General features: G+C 38.9%; 1 protein-coding gene across 1 annotated transcript in view; it reads right to left on the bottom strand.

Moving 5' to 3' along the window:
• Positions 1–19245, bottom strand: part of ALKBH8 (alkB homolog 8, tRNA methyltransferase) — a 44528-nt gene that overhangs the window by 13405 nt on the left and 11878 nt on the right. The window contains exon 7 of the mRNA XM_062577494.1: positions 2374–2480. Coding sequence (XP_062433478.1) covers positions 2374–2480 — 107 coding nt within the window. The remainder of the gene's footprint in view (positions 1–2373; positions 2481–19245) is intronic.

Here is a 19245-nt window from a genome sequence, read left to right as displayed (position 1 = left end):
TACTCAATCAAAAAGGAAACTCAATAAAAAAACGTAATTTTCCTTTACTGATGAGGCAAAAAGGACATATCCTTATGCATTTCCTTTGCTTTCCATGATGAAATAGTGTAACCTATTTCTTAACCATATCTCTCCCTTTCAGAAACACATTTCCAAAAAGAATAAAAATTATTTTTCTGTGTAGCTAAAGTAAAGTCTCTACCACCTTTGGCATCCAAAGATACACATTGAAAACATTTCCAGAAAGATTTCAAAATTGAACCTCTTACTCTCCCTAATTTGATTTGTGGGGAGTAGATAAAAGGCATTACAAATGACTTTAAACACATCCTGACATTATGTATGCAAATGAATTGACTACATTTGCTTGCAGGATGATTAATCTTGTTGATTGCAATGCCATGCTTCACTAGCAAGGTATTTAGATCTATTCTGTTATCTCTGCTCTCTTTCTTTCCTTTCAAATGTTATTTGTAGGAAGTATCCACTTAGCAATAAAGTCTTCACCAGCTGAAGAAGTTTTCCTGAGAAATACTTGGTCTTACAAAGATCAGGTATTAGAGAAAAAAGAAGATAACTCAAACAAAATTAAAAGGAACACATAAAAGTGTGTATGACCACTTCTGAAATTAAGAGATTCTAGTAGCTATTTACCCCAACTGAGTATCTGGCCCCACTACTGCTTTACAAAATATATCATTCAGAAGAACTATTTAGAGGAAAGACAGACAAGCACCGGGGACAGAAATAACGGCACACGGGTGGATAGATTTGGGAATCTCCACTTTGAATTCAGCCTGTATCTTTGATTCTCAAACGATAATCACCTTTTTAAGGTGCAAGTGAAATTAAGTAATGTTCTCATTCCGGTTCAGGCAGGTACACAACTGCAGCTATCCCAACCAGACTGCCTGCTGGCAACTACTGTTAGTGCCCTGAACGCTTCCTCCTCCTGTCTGATCCTGGTCACTCCCACGAGGCCTGATCCCAACCTCGACCCATGGGCCTTGGCCTAGCCCAGCCTCAGCCCGTTCCTGGTTGCCCTTCTCCCTCACGGGGCAGAGGGACAGGCCTTGGCTCTGAGGCGCAGCCCTATCACCATCAGGAGCCCCCACTGCAGGAGCCATTAGCTCGTGCTGTGCCCTGACAGTGACAACATTGAAGCAGCAAAGTCATTGAAATGAAGACCAAACTAGGCTTTCAGAGTCGTAGATAATCCTTCCAAAAGACAACCAACAGTATTTCACAGGACAGGCGCTTATAATAAGCAGCTTAAAATGCAGGTATCCATGTTTGATCTTGTATACCAATAAACAAAGGGCTTCATTGCTGTGGGCTTCTTTAATGATGCATGTCAGAACCAACAGCTGCTTTTTGTAACTGTTTAATTTAATGAGGGAACATACAGGTGGTATAGGTGGTCTATAAAAGTGAATAATGTAAAAGTCACTAGGGAGTCATTATCCACTGCTTTTCATAATACAAATCAACCAGTAAAATTAAAAGGCAGAAAATCTGCTGCTGATAAAAGGATTTGGTGTTTAATTTACAAAGAATATAATTGGTTTCTCCACTGCTGTAACCAGTGACTGTTTGGGTCACACAAAAGCAGAAACATTTCCCCTGGGCATTTCTGTCTAATATGAGGCTTACATATTCTTCTGAAGAGTACTACTGTCACTCTCAGAGTTCACCAAGCTTTTACCCTTTTTGCCAACTTCAGTGTTCCTATTGTATATATTTCCCCACTGTGCACAACGTAAGAGGCATGTATTTCATCTCCATAATAAACAAAGCCTCAACACAACCCATTTCAATAATCTCTTTTCCAGGTTCCCATGTCTGTTCAGTACAATGCAGCCTTATCAGTAGTCAGTGGCCTTAAGGCAACTGGAAAAAGCTCAGGGATACTGTCCTTTGTGCCCACCCATACCTTCCATGCAGAAGAGCTCAATCTCTTAAGACAATCCTCCACCAAAGACTTTGGCATATGTGATACATTCAGAAAAACTGTGTACTGAAAAGAGGGAAGAGAAGTGGTAGAGCTAATTCCACTACCTTCAATTCTTTGCCAGGTTAGAGTCATTGAGGGCTTTCATATTGAGGATGAACATTACAGCAGCTTCTGAGTGAAATTTAACTTGCGCCAGTAGGAAGAAACTGCAGCTCAGGGACTGGTGATTAACTTCTCAAAATCAGGCATTTTTCAGTTTAACCTGTGCAGCATCTGTGCATAGGATGGAATTTATATTTGTAAAACTCTACTTCATTTCTTTCAGAGCAATTTTAAATACAGAATAACATTAACAAAAACCAAACAAATAACACATATTCTTCCTATATTATCAACAATGCATGGGCTTTTACACATACCCATGTGTCCACAGGTATCTGGATTCTCCAGCCATCACTAGCAAACTGCATCGGGGCAGCATAATTGCTACCGTACGGCCATCAGGGTGTTTGAAATCCATCACAATCTAAAAAGAAAAAAGAACAGCCACCACAAATGACTATAACTTTCCCATATACATCCAGCCATTCTAAAATTCTGGCTTTATCTGTGCAATGTGTTGATTAGAATATTGCCATGAAACAGCTATGTATTTCTTACAGAAGCAAAAGCCTCCATGTCTCTATCCTGTTCCCTTAAGATCGCTGACTTTCAGCACTGTGTTCAAAAATCTGAGGCAATCACATACCACACACATACATACATATCTGTGCTTTTAATTATATGCATAATTATATTATATATAATTTTACAAAGAATTATTAAAATAAATATTGGGTTTTATGTTGCACTTTCACAACAATAGTTTCCTTTGTGAGAATCTTTGTGTGTGTGTATCCATGTAACACTCCTATGAGGTAGGAAAGGATGATTACTTCTCAATTAAAGCTAGCTAACACAAAGACAGGGATAATTTGCTGTAACCCAGGCATCTGAAAGTCAGGCATTTAGGTTAAGGCAGTTATTTAGTGTCTTTCTGTGAAGTCTACACAGACAGAGGCAAGTGGGTATCTTCCACAGAGTGATTCATCCTAATCTAAAGCATATAGCTAAGTGATGTGGGATAACCCTATGCTCTCTGAAAATGCCTATTTGTTCACAGCAGAGCAAGCTGGGACAATTAACTCAGAGTAGATACACAACATGTAAATACCTGGTATTAGGTAAGATAAATTATGCCCACATTCTTACAGAAGTTTGCAGCACAGGTACACATGGTCTCCCAAGATCCAGACTAACATGCAGACCATCCTTTTATTATTTCCCACCTGGCTTCTAGCCATAGCTATATACTGAAGCAATGCTTTCAGTTTTATTCCAGTTTCACAGCCCAGATGGCAGTGCTGCATTTTGCTTCTGTCTGGGCTAGGAATATTATTCTTTTACATTTTCCAAATGAGAGAAAGTCTTCTTGTGGAAAATAAGCAGCAGGTCATTTAAGCAAGCCAGGTAAACTATGAAAGATTTAGCATAAAAGAAAAGCAATCAAAAACTATTAAAGTCAGTGGCTCCAGCTATGCTGCCATCTGATTTGTAATCTACTAAGTATATTATTTAAAAGCAGACTCATTACACTATGTCAGATTGAAACAAATTAAGCAGTTTGCTTCTGTGTGCAGATGTGTTTAACAAAGAGCAAACAACATTGCAATGATCAGTTACTCTGCCCAAAAAAAAGCACAAGACAGACCACATAAGCAAGACTATTTTAAACAGTACAAATTACCACTTACAACATTAGCTGTTTAACATTGAGCACACTGGAGCAAACTACAATGACATTTACATTTTTAGGAAAAAATGTTTATTTTTACTGTAGTACCACCTACATAGAGTGACACAGCCCCTTCTCCTGCTGAACTATCTAAATTTAGGGCAAGAAATGACAAGTGTAGCAAACAATGGAGCAGAAAAGGGAAGAGCTATACGGAGGGAACAGGAATATGCTCATGTGGTTACACAGCCTTCCTATGTGCTCTGATTAATGATTACGAAACATTTCAATAGCTCCACAAATAGATAAACAACAGCCACCTGTTAATACAACAGCTCTCCTTTGCATTTAGCATTTCTTCCAGGTTTCCTCGGAGAAGCATGGCACGAGAAGGGAGAAAACTCAGTGGCTTCACAAATTGGATGAGGAGGCTGTCCCATAGAGTATGGGGAAGTGCAAGCTTCTGTTAGAAGAAATAGCCATCTCCAGAAAGGCAAAGAACGTCAGAGGATGACTAATCAAGGACAGCAAGTAAGAGAAGGAAAAATATGAAAAGAAAAGAAAAGAAGTGGGGAGGGCAGTGGTTGGATTAAATGGATGACACGGTATTGCCATCTTTTGCCTCTCTGGCCCACTGCTGTTGGGGGAAAGGTGTGAGAGGGTAAGATAGAGTCAGAGTTCTTCAGAAGAATGGCAGAATAAAGTGAAAATGAGACACTTTCCAAATCCCTTCCCAGAGGTTCAGTTAGCACTCTGGCCCTCTCTCTGGGTCACCAATAGTACCAAAGTCCAGTTCTTGTGATGACGTTCAAGAACTGCATTTTCCTTGAGGGTCAATAACTGAAAGCTCTATGAGATCTCCCACACTTTCTTTCTCTCTCTTTCTCTCTCTCTTTCTCTCTCTCGAGAGAGAGAAAATTAGAAGAGGAAGTTGGTCCCTCTCCCTTCTCTGGCTGCTAGGCTGGGAAACTGTACAAACCAGCTGGAAACAGCTCCTCTGACTCCCTGCCTTCTCAGCTGGTTTACTTCATGAATCTCCAACTCCTCTTCTTCCACCAACTGTACAGTCCCTGAAGCCTCCTAACAAAAGAGATTCCTCAAATCATGTTCTGTTAGCACTTATGCATTTAAAAAAGCAGAGGTTCAGAGTGCTCTGTAACAGATAGCATGTTGGGAATGGCAGGCCAAAAACTGTCACTGGCAGCTGGGATTTTAGACAGAACTGGTTGGAAAATAGCAAACAGTACAAGAGAGCATGCAGTCCTAGCTGATTTTCAGCAAAGCTATGACAATGGGAAACCGATTTCTGGTGGTACAGGATTTGAGACTGAAAAATAGGAGATTATATATTGTACAAAACATCTGGCAAGCTTAGTCCTCATCAGTCTAGGATTCCAGCTCCATCCCCACTCCCTCCTTTTCTGTGGAAGAAAAGCTTCTGCACTACCACCACCTCATACTGTGTTGCTGTGACAATTTAGTGAAAAATATAAATAAAGGATTAATTCACTTACAAATGAGCAACTGCATTAAGTAATTAACGGTAAGGGTAAGAGCCAGAAACCCAAATCCAGAACTGACTTTTCTTTATGTAGCAGTCAGAGATCCTCAGCTAAAATATATTAAAATTTTGTAGTTCTTATATTGAGAACAAATTTAAGATTGCAATTCAGACAAACAAGCAAATTGAACAAACCCATTGTGAACATGTGAAGAAAATTACTGCAACTTCTACGCTTATGTTTCATTCTTTCATCCAGAGTAACAGCACCTGAAGCCTTAAACACTAAGCAACAGTACTTCTGCTGCTCTTTGTCTATGGTACAGTGAAGAACATTTAACTCGGAAGAGCTTTTGAAGAACTCTGTTTTTATCTCTAAAAAGCCTATTACAGCCTGCAGTAGATACCATTCCCACATTCCTATGTGCATCTTTATCCTGGCAGAACATTCTAAGTTGTCACTGTCTCACGCACACACACACGATTAACGCATTTCATACTCCTTTTAATTTACTAAGGACTCGCAATCAATAAAGCAACTCTGCCACTGCTGAATCAATCTGCCTTATGACAGCTTTGCTCCACAGGAGCTATTTCCAATTACTATTTTCGTTTTTATCCATTTTCTTTATTCTCTTAGGTGGCAGAGTCAATAAAGTTCAAATTTCCAGCTGGCCCATGGTGTATCTCGCAGGAAATGCATTCAAAAATAAAAATAATAGATGCTTTGATCTTATATAATTTTTACTTTCTTCCTTTGTACCTATGGTGCCATATATATCAAAAACTTGAGAGAAATACAAATAGCTAGTAATAAATTTAAATTTAATTTAAATTTAAACAAATTTAAATTTAATTTAAACTTGCAGATTTAATTTGGCATCATGACAAGATATTTAGTTAACATAGAATGTTCATGACGAGGGAGCACATGAAGCAGTAAACAGCTTTCAAGGATGGGTAAACATCAAAGCAAAGCAGACACCCACATGATGAACATTGTTCCTCTGACATAAAATACAGCAAAATATAAAAAAAAAATAGAAAAGAAGTCATAAAATAAAAAGGAAAAAAATACATTTTTCCTCCGCTCCTCAGGGAATGCAAAACTACACTGCCTTTCCGTGCAGTAGTACTTGCACCTTGTAAAAAAGCAGGAGGATGGAGGTGAATGATTGGTCTGTTAAATGAGTAATGATCCAAAGATAAAACCAAAAAAATGTAATGGGAGTATGAGGATAATGTCAATCAGGTTTCCACTGCTATTGTGTAGGACAACATTTTGTTTTTCCTAAGCTTTCTTTCTGATGTAATTTGTATTTGATGTTAATAGAATATCTTAGACAAAACATCTAAAGCTCACTCAAAAAAAAAAAGGGGGGGACAGTAAGAAAGTAGAATATGGAACACTTTTCAAATTTCTGGTATCATTTGCTGAAATATAAACTAGAATATATTACTGGCCTACAGTGTCATTTTCCAACCTGCAAAACAGATAAAAAAGAATGTCTGCTTCAAAAACACTTGAGAGATTTGAAGTGCACACATCGAGCTCAAACAGAGCACTGGGGCTCTATGCAGATAAGAGATGCGATTCTGGTGGTCCACACACAACTGAAGCAATCAATCAATAATAACTCTCACAGTGCCTTTATATTCACTACAAAAAATGCACTAAAGTCCAAAATTTGGAATTTAAGAAAATGCTGAATTTTAAATGGAAAGAAAATTAAATTACCTTCCCCAAACAATCCATGTCAAGGGAACGTATCATATGTAACCTACAGCAGATATTTACCTCTAATCACACTCCAGAAAATAAGTGTAATATCAATGACCATGACGATGAAATATTTCAGCACTGTCTACCACAAAATCTCTCAACACATGCACAGGCCTCACCCACTTACTACCTCTTATTAAGCGTACTTATCTATTTAGGCACTACCATGATGCTAGTCCTAATACCTATTTAATTTCATTACTAGGCTTTTTCTCCAAAATCATACTCAATTTTTCATCCATATAGTGAATTACTATCTCCATGAATTTACTATATCATGTTAAGTTTCTACATTATTTATTTTTAATTGAGGTCTAGAATACCAGTTTTTTTAAACTATCTCAAAATACTGACAGTATTTCATTCTTTTCTCTCTGAGGTCTTACCTTGCTATTAATTTCTCAATAATTACACAGAAAAGAGTGCATCCAGTGAACAGGATACCAGTGTCTCTCCTGGCTATTCTGTATGCCACTGACTCCATGATCCAAATTCTCTTCTTGTCTGCACTCTATTTACAAGATTCAGGTAGCACACAAGGACAGGAGAACTATCGCAATTTCCAAGCTAACTCCTGCTGGACAGGCGAGTTTCCACTCCTCTGCAGGCCTTGTCTCAGCTGGAATATACATCACTCTCCTTTTGTCCTCACGGACTCATCTCACTAACCACAAGATGTTAGAAGTGTCTCAATCAGCATAAAACAGGCAAGCAGAGATAGCATATGCCATTAATTCTTGCACTGTCCCATCATCAATTGCTGTCATTGGAGAATGGAGAATGACTGCAGTGCTGAATTTGCTCCACTTCAGATAAACCTATATTGCTAAACAAAAGATGGTTAGAGACAATTCCCAGTCCTGAGGGCCAAATGGCCAATACTGGCTCAGGTCCACACTGCTTAGAGCTGGCTCCCTCTAGAGCAAACTGGCTGCATTAATACTACATGGCACTTGGTCCCAGAACTCCTCTAGGCCTCAGGAATTATCCTTACGCTCCTAAGATAGAATTACGATTTGCAGTTGAAGGTGTTTGAAACATTAGAGAGGCTGTGTTGGAACTCATCAGGGTGGTGCTTTATAGCAAAGCAGTGAAGGAATGTGCTGTATTCTCTAGGAGACAAAATAAGTGCATGTATGTGGGGGAGGTGTTAGAATGCAAACATACAGGACAGGCACCAGCTGAAGGAAGCCAAATACATGTGGTTTCATCCCTACTGCCTTTGGGGAATGGCAGTCATATGAACTAGTCCCATAAATCCATTTAGACTGTGCATTGGAAAGACTTAGCTGATCAAAGAAAGAGCCAAAGAGAAAACTAACAGTGAAGTATAGTAGAAAATCAGTAGCTCAATGCCTGGGTTCATGTTTAGGCCCTCATATTTAGCTCTGTCTATTCTTGGCCAAGACTTCTGTTCACCCTAGAACCTAAGTTCCTTAATGTATAGCATAAAGATAATGCTTTGGCCCTGCCTCCTGGAAACATATCAGAAAAACTCAGGCGTATTTCCAAAATGGCACAGAATAGCTGGCATGAAGGTGTCATAACAGTTTGAGTATGACTGTTGCAGGGAAAACTACTCAACTCATATGGTTTAACTCAAATCAGATCAAAGTGGTTTATTGATTTATTAACACGTAATTATCTGAGAATCAGTGAACTATAAATTCAACAGTATCAGCAAAACAATAGGTAAACCACAATACCAGCCACCTACAAAATCTTAACAAACACTACAAATTTCAAAGCACCCTTATATAGCTAATCCTCAAACTTCTGGTTGCACATGCAGCATTACATGTGTATGGCCTCGCTGTACCCTGTGCGGGTCACAAGCTCCCATCCCTCTCCTGGCACCACGGACCCCCCTCCTTGCACCTCCCTATTGTGGGAGAAGCATCCTCACATAAGACTAGATTACTCAGGTCTGCCATTGTAGCACATCCTTTTCTCAGTCCTTTTGACAATGTTTGCTTCCCATTCTGTAACTTTTCAAACTTCATGCATGTCTTCAGTGATGCCACTAAAAGAAAACCCTAATCCATAAAAGCCGACCTATCAAACACGCTAATGGTTCCTCCTAATTCTCTTTCAAAGTTTCCAATTTCTTTTGTATGTCAGGACATTATCTATGGCCTTTGCATCTTTCCAGGTCATTACCCACATTAAAATTCAATGTTTGATATTAGAATTCTACATGAAAGTCTTCCAGTCCATATAGCATAAGGGATCAGTTGCATTACCACTGCTTCTCCTGCTCATCCAGCAGACAAATAAACTTCCCTTTTCTGGAAAATGCTATCCAATCCCATCATATGACCTTGATGCTCTTTTGTGAATACTGAGACAAAGATTCAGTCAAGTCCTCAGCAACATCCAGTTTATTAAATTTTGCTAACATCCCGTTTTCATGCTTTAATAAATGGTCTCCCTGGCTCTTGGCTTAAACTCTTTTGGGACAGAGAAAGCAAGAGGCTAATGCTGTTAGTCTTCATTTCATTTCTTTTATTGATTTAGCTTTCTCCGCAATATTTTCCATTCTTTCAGGCATACACCTTCCTTTCCATATGTGGGTGATATTTCACTGACGTACATGGAACTGCATCCACCTACACCAGGGCAGAATGCGTCCCAAATATATGAAATCTATCATTTTCCTCTCCTGATACTGTAGGATTTGTACTGTTTGCACTCTAACAGAGTACAGTTCAACCAAAGAGCACGAGGACTCTGTTATCATACTGAAAAGGCAAAATCATGATCCTAGTGGTCTCCAGAAGGCTCAATCTGTACAAAATATAATTCAGACTGCACAGGAAAGCAGTTCTGTATCCTTACATACATCTCCTCAGACTGGTACTGAATGTAATACTCTATGTCCTGAAAGTAAATACTCATTATTTACATGTTTAATGCTGTACAAAATGTCTACAGAGAAAGCACTGACCAAATTGTTACACCAGACACAGCTATTATGTGAGATTTTGTATGCAAGTAAGATGACATTTATGGCATTCTGGTGTGCACAGCTGTGTATGTGCTGCTGTGGAATATTCACAGTTCTTTCACATATGGCAAAAACTTTTAAACTCTCAAAAGAGATTTTCAGTATCTAAGCAGAAAAGGAAAGATTTGGGGGTTTAAAAAGAACATTCTACATTTTTTCAGAGCATTGGACTAGGTTGCCCAGAGAGGTTGTTCAGTCTCCTTCTCAGGAGATATTCAAAACCCACCTGCATGCAACCCTGTCTAACACGCTCTAGGTGACTCTGCTTGAGCAGGACTAGATGATCTCCAGAGGTTCCCTTCCAACCTCAACCATTCTGTGATTCTGTAATTCATATCACTGATCATTTACACATATCTGTGAAAATATACTATAACCAGTAATTGCTATGTCACCAAGGCTACAAATGCATGTAACAGAACTCTCTTCAGTCTTCATCTTGTTCCCAGCCCCACCCTACCTGTATCTTTTTTATCCTGTGATCGATCATTGTAACTCTCAATCACAAGCTTTCTGAAGCAGAAGCTGTCCAAAGAACTCTGAGTGGAGTCTCCACATAATACAAATAATAATTGGTACAGGACAAACCACACATTGGCAAAGCCAAAAAAAACCACTGCCAAATTTGAAATAGGATACGTCGATGGTGAGTAAGTCCAGCAAAGAGGACCTGAAATATTTAGATTCAGGATGGTACTCTTTCACCATGTTAGTGTAGCACAAATCCACTATCTGTTGTATGACAGTCCAAGTCCTTACAGGTTCAGGGTATTTCACAGCATGGATAAGGCATGCTGCACATTCATCATCATCTTTAGTAGGAAATCATCTTCCCTCACTCCCTACAAACCTCAGAGATGTTCATCAAATTCACCTTGCTCTCTCATCTCTGGAGGTCTCAGCTTTCTGCTTTTAACACTGTAGAACAGGAATCCAAGCTAACTGTAAGTTATAGGTAGGATTTAATTCAAGATTAAGACATGTATATTTGGGCATGTACAGATATGTGTTTAAACTCCTGTTAGGTCACTGAAACCTATGGAATGATTCAGACAACCAGACACTAGATGTCTACTTTAGAACGATCTGAATTATTCCTTAGGCTGAACTGACTCGATCTCCATTGATTACAGCAGAGCTCAGACATACAGTGCACATGTATACACTTACTTCTGCATGCTAAAATTTAAGTGTCTTAATCATGGACTGAATACCATTGACAATGACATATTATTAAACATGGCAGCCAGCTGTATCAATTCAGCAGGTGCCTCAAATCCATTTAAATCAGTCCTACCTTAATTAAAACCTATTTCTGCACTATTACCAGCACAAATTCATGTCCCCCAAATACTGCTGTGCACGTTCCCAGAATATAAATAGTCCAGTGCAAACAAAAGTCAACTAGCATATCTAATAACTCTATTAAATGATCATCCCAGAGACCATTAGAGTAACAAGGACTTACTAGAATTCAAGACATCCAAACTGGGCCTTTCCTAATTCTTGCATTGTACCTCACAAGAGCCAGGAAGACACAGTTTCTAATCCACTGCTACAGAAATCCCCACTTGGTCTGCTCCATAATCCTCTGCATCTGCACTGTACAAAGGAAAATCTCCTGAGAAACCAGAATCTGGCCCTGAATTTATAAAAAATGGCTTAAATACTTAAAGAAGAATCATTCCTTAGAAGAAAAAAAAATGTATACTGCTGAAAAAAATAGTAATAATGAAAGTCACCTTCTTGGTCAATGATGCCTCCTAGGGCCATAAAGTGTAATTCAAAACACAGCACGATACTGAAAGATTTCTTTAAAATCACTTCAGGAAAACTGTTTTCTCTTCACACAATTGCTACTGTGTCACACCCAGAAGGCACCATAGATGTCTGAAATATATGTACTATTTTAAAGTAGATAAAACAAGCAAACAGAGAAAAAAAAACACATTTTGATGTTTGGGTAGGCAGTATTCCAACACTGCTGACTTTCCTCACAAGCAATATCATGTCTTTTGTTCTCTCATACACCTCATCTACTGCATTAGCCCAGTAAGTGTCTTCACATACTGTAGCTGAAAGTTATACAACATACTGTTGCTGAAAGTTATACAAAAGAGCTCTACTAGGGCCTCAGCATTTAGCCATGAACTTACTATAACCACTTACACACACAACAAGCAAATAAGACTACGCTCTGTTTGGCTGCTGACACTGCATCTTTACAATGTAGTAAACATAGCCCAAAAACACGATGGCACCAGTCTGCCAGCACACCACCAAGGCAAAAGATCTCCTCGGAGACTGCATCAGGGGCTTAGAACTAACAGCAGAATCTCCCCTACGCTAACCGAACGCTCTTCTTATTGCTTACATTTCAACAGAAACATGGAACTGTTTCAGTTGCTAAAGGCAGCAATGTATAAAAACTTGAAACTGACATCAAATCTCACACAATCAATGTGCGCCACAGAATTTAATTCAGCACCTGCTCAGGGAAAGGCTGGATGAACAGAAAAGCTATTATCTAGAGCAAGAAAGATAACGGCACCCAAAAGACTCAGGCTTGGGCTAAAGGCGGTAGAACATGCTGTTCATCGCTGCAGAATGACAAAAGTGGGACACTTAAGGATGAGAAGGATACTGCAGAGTGACGTAAGCAGTAGCGGAGGAGGAGGAGGAGGAGGAGGAGGAAGAACAACACGTCCCAGGCAACCAAGAACAGTGCTTTCAGCTGCACAGTCAACCTTGGTTCCTTCCAAGCATTCTTCTACCATCTCAGCAAATAGACCAGGTCATCCAGGTCTGCCCTGCACTGCATCTGGAGGGTTGTCTTAGATTCATCCACTTTCTCCTATCCAGAGTGCTTCTCTCTCTACCTCAGTTCACAATCTCTTTCTGTCAAGTATATCACCATCCCCGGTTCGAAAGCTCCAGGCCATTTTAAACAGCACCTCACGTAGCTGACTGGCACATGAGTATGTTTTCCATTCAGAATCGTAGGTAAGAGGTCAGTCCTCAACTGCTCTCTGTCACCAGTTCCTCACAGAAAATTTCCAGAAGTAAATTCTCCTAAAATAAAAGCTCTGTGGAGACACTACTTCTAAAACACTATGCGCTGCTGACAGGAAAAATAGAAACACAACATTGCAGTACACAAGATGTTCAGATCTGAAAAGATGGTATAAAGGCAGACAGACTGCAAACTCCATTTGCTACACTTTTGTCGGTACTACCAAAGTCCAGTTCAAAGCTGAGACAATATGCCACAGCAACAGCTTAAAGTTCAGCCTGTTTCTTTGCTTACAGACTAATTGTGATTGCCTTGTGTTTTAATTATAATATAGCTCAAAACATACGTGTGAATTTTTACATGAAATTTGCCAGTCTTAAAACAGGCTCCTGTAACGATAGAGAATGATGTCACTGGCTAACGAAATTAGGTTCTTCATTGAATTCCAGGACTAAAGTACTGCTGAAATTAACAGCTACAGATAATGACCTTTTAATACCCTAGAGTTCAGCCTGTTTGCCATTACTTTGTGGCAGTCCCCAGAATTCCATTTCACGCACCAAATACTGATCTTCTAAAAATAATATAGGAAGTAGAAATAACTTCCACTGATAAAGTTCTCCCAGAAATTAAATTTCTTTAAAAATAATTAATAACTCTATGCAAACAGTATAGAGACTTCTAAAGGTAAAATACAGCATAATTGTTATTCCAAGAATGACATTCTAAAACTTGACTTGAAAATAAATTATCTGTAGAAATATTATTTTAAAGGTAAATTGAAACACTGCATTAGTTTTCTTCTGCTACAACAATTATAGCTTTCACAGGAATTAAGAGTAATTTCATACTTAAATAGTTAATCTATCTCCCCACTGAAAAGTAGTTCATGTATCAGAGATGGGTACATAGGAGAGTGAAGTGGAAGAGGAGACAAAATGTGTTTTAGCTTAAAAAGAACAGTATAGTACATCAAAATCTAGTATTTCTTTGTAAGACTTGTATCTATCGTTATACTTTCCACTACACGAAAACCAGTCAGAAGTTGCTTTAAAAAGCTATGAAATAGCAAGAGGCTTTTCAGTAAGTACATTTGATTCCACTATAGAATTCAATCTATGCATTCGTGCATCACAATAAAGCCGTAACAGCCAGACATCTGAGAACTGGAAATAAAATGATGCCGTTTCAGCATACAAAATAAGAAAGGTTAGAGAGCAGCACACAACAGAAACAGCAAGCTTGGAAACAACAGGTACTCTTAAAACAGAATCAAGTTGATAATTGAATTATGTAGAAGTTTTCCTTCTTTATTCAGCAGATGTGATTGCAGTTAGAAAACCAGAAGACCTGTTACAGAGTTAAACATTTCAGAAAATGTTTCACTCATAGTAGGATTTCGGTGTGATTGTGAGAAAACTAACTGCAACTATATGACATTTTTGTAACATCTCTGGATATTTTTTCCATGTGACATTGAGTAGATTTGGCTTCCAACTTACTTCTTCCTAATTTTGTTTTCTTTTGTCTCTCTTTCCATACTCCCCTTGCATTCACTGTTGAAGCTGTTGTTCAGAGGAATTAAGGTCAACAAAACATCCTTCCTCCACCTCTTTCTTGACATCAGCCATTCCAAGAGAACAGAGAATGCTAGAAAAAGCAGCCTACCAGCTGCAACAAAAGCAAAGGGGTAGAAACCTGGAGGAGCCCCAGCTCTGCCTTCTTCTCTTAGCAGCCAAAATAACAGGCAACATACATAGAAGAAATATAAAGGCACTCCACTGACTGGAGCAAGTCAACTTCCTACTCTAGTAGAGCTAGAAGTAGGAGAGGAATCATATCTCAGTAAGTCAGCGTATTCTGTAGTCTGATCCTAGAGCAATCAAACTACAGGCTGCCCATCCTCAAAGTGGAAGTAGGATTCTCACCAATTTAAAGAGTTAGCAGGCCTGGCACACAGGGAGACAGCTTTATGGAAAGGCAAGGGAGATGAGAGGGTTCCTTCTTCTATGGAAAGAAAGGAAGGCTTTCACACATCCTACCAAAGGGAAAGAGACAGGAGACAAGTTTCCCAGAGCTGCTTGCCCTGTATGTGTTCACCAGTACTGAATGCCAGACCTCTGAGAATCACAACAGGGAAAACTCATACAAAGAGGCAGCTCGAAATTGGAATGTCTTATCAAAATGGAAGAAGGGGGAAAGAAGGGGGAAAAGCTTTTTTTTTATTTATTTATTTCTTTTTTAAGATCAAACTTTAAAACACAGCTTCTCTGTTAGCTTAGCTTTGTTTTTGCTCCTCCCATACAGCTGACAAGGAAGCAAGGAAGGTAAGACCTCCATGTTTGTTTTTCATGTTTTTTCATGTTTTTGTTTACAGTAAATTACTGCCAGAGTTCCTAGAAATATAATGCAAGGATCATAGTTCTTGCAACTATTATAAATATATTCACAAAGGGATGTGTACTTTGTTGCTTATCTTAGAGGGCACAATTTTATGTTCATTCACATCAACAGGAAACTCTCCCTTGATTTTGATGGGTCTTGTATCTGATCCAATCTCAATGACAGTGCAGTATGGTGATGACATGGAGAGAGACAGACACAAGGACGTACTTGTACGGAGTAAACATGATAAGGACATTAGTTTCATCAAGTGGCTGGTTGCTTTGTTTGTCCTTGCAAGAGTCCAGCACATTCACACAACAGAGTGTTTAGCAAATTCATTCACCCATTCATTTACCTCATGCCTCACTACAACAGCAACACAGCTGGGAAGCCTAACATATTTAACTCACAGTGCTCAGAACACCTTTCACAAGCAGAAGCTTTCCGCTAGTTTCCGAAAAATGAGATCCCACCATAAATGAAATAAACTAGCTGAATTTAGTATACAGATACAAATACAGCACCTTAGGGCTCCCATCTAAATGATAGAGAAGCCACCGCAGACTGCACTTCTTCGGGAATCAATAGAACTCATGGCTGTATGATGGGTACAGCTTAAGAAATTTGTCTTATGAATTGGAAAAAAACTGCTGTCAAGCTTAAGGAATTTCACCAGAACCACTTGAACAAACTTCTGAATTCAGCTTCAGATTGTAATGATTAATTTTAACGTCTGCCATTTTTGCCAGGGAACTATTTGGTTGTTCCAATCCAATCTCTTTTTAAACAATGATCATTCTTATTTTATAATTTCATCTACAACAATTATGCTGCTAGCATGGAAAGAAGAAAATATTTGTTCAAAGTCTTATAGCTACTGCCAGAATAATTCCTCAAGTAACTGGGATGCTTTATGACTTCCCTTAAAAGAAAAATAAAAAGAGATGTAAATGTAAGTAGCAAATTAAACTGAATCATCAACATGCCAAGATAGGCAAAATATGATTGGGACCACACACTTAACAATACCCAGTGTCTGTAACAATAACCAGTGTCTGTCTACCTTGTTAAAACTCATTTAAAAACACAAAACAGTTGCTAACTAACTGTCAATGGCTGGATACAATTTAGACTTTCTAAAGGCTTCTGAAAAAAAATCTTTCACAAGCAACTGTTACAGAAACAGCTATTGCTACAGCAGCTACAGATTTCTATTTCTTAACCAAGACAGATTAGAAATAGATTAACAGATACAAAACAAAACTGCAGGAATAAATTATCAGTCTGAAAAAAGGTAATAGCAGGGTACCTCATTCCATTAATTCTAGGACTACCATTGGTCATGCATATTTTAAAAAGTCTGATTGGGTATTTCTTTGTAATATTGCTGTGCTTCCAAGGTTTGTAAGAGCCACCGCTTTTCTTTTTAGGTCAAGGCCCTTAATATCTGCAGGCTAGGATATCGTGAATATGCATTCAGATGAACAGAAGACGGGCAGAGGTCAGGGATTACCCCATGTTCTCAGCCTCCTCACTTAACCTTCAGCCATCAATCTGGCTCAATACCCTGAAGCTTCTCAGAGAACTGAGGTCAGGGGCCTAACCAAGGCCGCAGCAGCAGTTCTCAGTGTTTATACTAGCTCTCTGCCAGGACAAGGCACAACAGTAAGAAGCAGAATAAGGCACTCAAGGTGCAATAGTAGAGGCTAAGGAGAGAAGAGTGACAAGCCTGAAATATTCACATGAGGGCTAAGGAAAATAGAGCAAGGTGCCCGCTCAACACAATACAAATCCTTTGGAAAAACAATGATTATGCTTCACCTCCTGGCACAAGGATAGCAGTAGGTGTCTGATGGCACTCTTCATCAACAGGCTGAGACAGGGCTGAGAGAAGGAAAAAATCTGCAGCCAGGAAAGGAAAATTCTTCTGTGAGTTTCATACTTTCACATAACTCAGAACACTGTAGAAACATTACCTCCATATTTCTAAAATTTTAACAAATCAAGGCTTATGTGACAGCATGTTAAATGGCAAATTAGGAAAAGCGGAAGAACAAAAATCTCAATACTGATCAAGTTGCTTGCTGCAATCCCACAAAAGGAAACTTGACACAGGCTTCACCTAGGATTTTTCTTAGACAGCTCCAACCTTTGTCAGGCTCCTCAGATGAAATACTGTAGAATTATGTATCTCTAGAGACACCAAATGGAGGCACTGAAAATAACACCTTAGTCAAATCAATACAGAAAACACTTAAGAGAAAGAATTGTTCCCTGTTGTGCAGCACTCTGTTCAAATTCATAGGAACAGGGACACATAGTTTGCCATTAAACTTAATAAATCACTAAAATTACTAGAACTGATTTTAACCCACTACTTTTCCTACTATCACAACTTCCAAGTTACAATTATATTTAATTTTATAACGTTGAAACTGACAATCTCATTACAATTTTTAGTGTATCAGCTCATATAAATAAGGATGGTCAATTATACAAAGCATTAGAAGTTCAGTGGGATATTTTGGAAGTTTTGCTTTATTCTACAGTTACTGAGCAGATGTCAAAGAAATGGGTCAAAATCTGACAAGTGAACAGCCTGTTCTAACAGCCTCACCTTTCCTGGAGTATTACAGCACAAGACACATCACCTATCTCACTGTTTTGCCCTCAAATTTTTTCCTGTTTTTTATAAGCTAGGCAGAAGTCCAAAGTAATAGTGAGACTCTCTCCTACATCAAGTATAATCAGTCCTGTAACCTCCCTAAAACACTACATATTACACCAACCAGAACAAAATTGACCAGTGGGTTCACTGTGCCTCTTGACAGGCAAACTTGTTTCACATGACTGAGTTGGAGAAGAGAATCTCAGACCTATGATTCTGCCCCATTTCCCATGACTGTAAGACCTTAGATCACTGTAAGTTACCTAATGCAAAACAAATGCAGTGTTGTGAGGAATCATGCCCTTATTTTCTTCTCACATTTAAGCTGTAAATTCTACCTGCCAATTGCTATTCCTTCTTCAACATAAAATAAATTTGCAAAATCAAATTAGATTTACAGTAATCCCTTTGACATAATAGTGCAAAGCACCTTCTTACTGGATAAACTTATTCACTACCAAGAAAAAGACTGATTCTCAATAGTGTGTTTTAGACAGCAAGTTATCACTGAAGCTGTAACAGGTTTGAGAACCTATGTAGATGGCTAAGGCACTAGGTTAGGATGTAAAACAGTTGTGTTTAGTCCCAGTGACACAGACTACCTGTTCATAAGCCAAGACATTTTATTTACTAGTACCTGTCTAACTCAGAGATTCTGTAAGGACAAATACACCAACAATGTGAAAGGACAAGAGGCAACGGGCAGAAACTGAACTACAGGAAGTTCCACCTGACCATGAGGGGGAATTTCTTCCCTGTGAGAATGACGGAGCACTGGAGCAGGTTGCCCAGAGAGGTTGTGGAGTCTCCTTCTCGGGAGCTATTCAAGCCCTGCCTGGATGCAACCCTGTCTAACATGCTCTAGGTGACCCTGCTTGAGCAGGGAGGTTGGACTAGCTGATCTCCAGAGGTCCTTTCCAACCTTACCCATTCTGTAATTAGGTTCTCCAATGATAGGGCATATATGATAATCTATGATTGCAAGACTTAATTAGTCAACATACTATACATACCACCACACAATAGCTGAAGAAAAGACAGAAAGATCTTTCCATGACTTAATATAGGAATATATGTGGTATTATGCTATCTTTTTTTCCTCTGAAGTATCTAATTAGCCAACCTCAGAAAAAGGACACGTAACCAGTTGGGATACCAAT

The sequence above is a fragment of the Rhea pennata genome, chromosome 1 (assembly GCF_028389875.1).
Source record: "Rhea pennata isolate bPtePen1 chromosome 1, bPtePen1.pri, whole genome shotgun sequence".
Classification (NCBI taxonomy): Eukaryota; Metazoa; Chordata; class Aves; order Rheiformes; family Rheidae; genus Rhea; species Rhea pennata.
The sequence above is the reverse complement of the archived record's forward strand: the minus strand, read 5'-3'. Positions and strand labels throughout refer to the sequence as shown.